This window comes from Trypanosoma conorhini (genome assembly GCF_003719485.1).
Source record: "Trypanosoma conorhini strain 025E chromosome Unknown Tco_14.4_contig_01614, whole genome shotgun sequence".
Lineage (NCBI taxonomy): Eukaryota > Euglenozoa > Kinetoplastea > Trypanosomatida > Trypanosomatidae > Trypanosoma > Trypanosoma conorhini.
The window spans coordinates 1-877 of record NW_021705698.1 but is presented as its reverse complement, the minus strand read 5'-3'; the positions used below and the strand labels follow the sequence as shown (position 1 = coordinate 877).

The window sequence follows — 877 nt, the reverse complement described above, 5'->3', positions numbered from 1 at the left end:
ACACACACACACAGGGAGAGAGAAAAAGAAATGGAAGACGAGAGAAACAATAAGAAAAAAAAACAGTGGCACCAGCGAATAAGGATATTAATAATAATAAGGAATAATACGTGATTTACTTACGCACGCATCGGAACACTTTTTACCTTTCACAGCTCTCCCCCAAACCAAGGAAAAACAAATTAAGAAAATAACAAATACAAAAAAAATAAGTAAAAGAAGACACACATCTATATGCATCCTTCATCAATCTTCCTTGTTCTTGTTGTAAAACTCTTCTCGCTGCCTTGAAAACAATTCCTTTTCTAGGGCCTTGATGCGCCGTGAGTTATAGCCCTCAGCTGTGATAACCAGCATCGGTACCGCTATTACACCTACACAAAATCCGAGCGTAAAAACCAGTCCTATTTTGACAGGAACGCGATTTCTGGGACTTTTAAAAGCGTAAAGAGCAGCGGAAAAGCTGCCAGCGATAATGCCCGCATCCAAACCACGTTGCACAGGTTCTGAAGACAAGAAGAAACGCCACTGCTGCGAAAGAGCTTTTCGCCTTGTCTGACCAACACTAAGGCCCTCCTGTTCTATAATGTATTGCTTAAGATCCTTGATTTCGGAGTCAGGATAGATTTTATTCTCATCCTTCGGACCTTGAATCGCTGCCATCATATCAAGGGTTTCTCTTTTTGCAACTTTGTACCGTCCACCCTTAATAAGGTCCTCAATATTCGTAGACTCTGGTGCATTCTCTTCATAACTAGGAATATTGTCGCTCTTTAACTCGACTTGCTTCGAACTGTTGGATTGACCCATTTTTCTACAGAAAAAAAAAGGACACTAGTAAAGAAAAAAAAAGTACCTGACTGAAGGTTATAGAAGA

General features: G+C 40.1%; 1 protein-coding gene across 1 annotated transcript, besides 2 other annotated features; it reads right to left on the bottom strand.

Moving 5' to 3' along the window:
• Positions 1-20: 20 nt before the first annotated feature.
• Positions 21-66: a microsatellite.
• Positions 67-77: 11 nt separating this feature from the next.
• Positions 78-109: a microsatellite.
• A 137-nt stretch (positions 110-246) lies between these two features.
• Positions 247-810, bottom strand: Tco025E_10305 (uncharacterized protein; the record flags this gene model as incomplete). The annotated part of the gene is made up of 1 exon (XM_029377083.1): positions 247-810. One exon carries the CDS (start codon positions 808-810, stop codon positions 247-249), a length of 564 nt encoding a protein of 187 aa, XP_029222824.1.
• Positions 811-877: the final 67 nt, after the last annotated feature.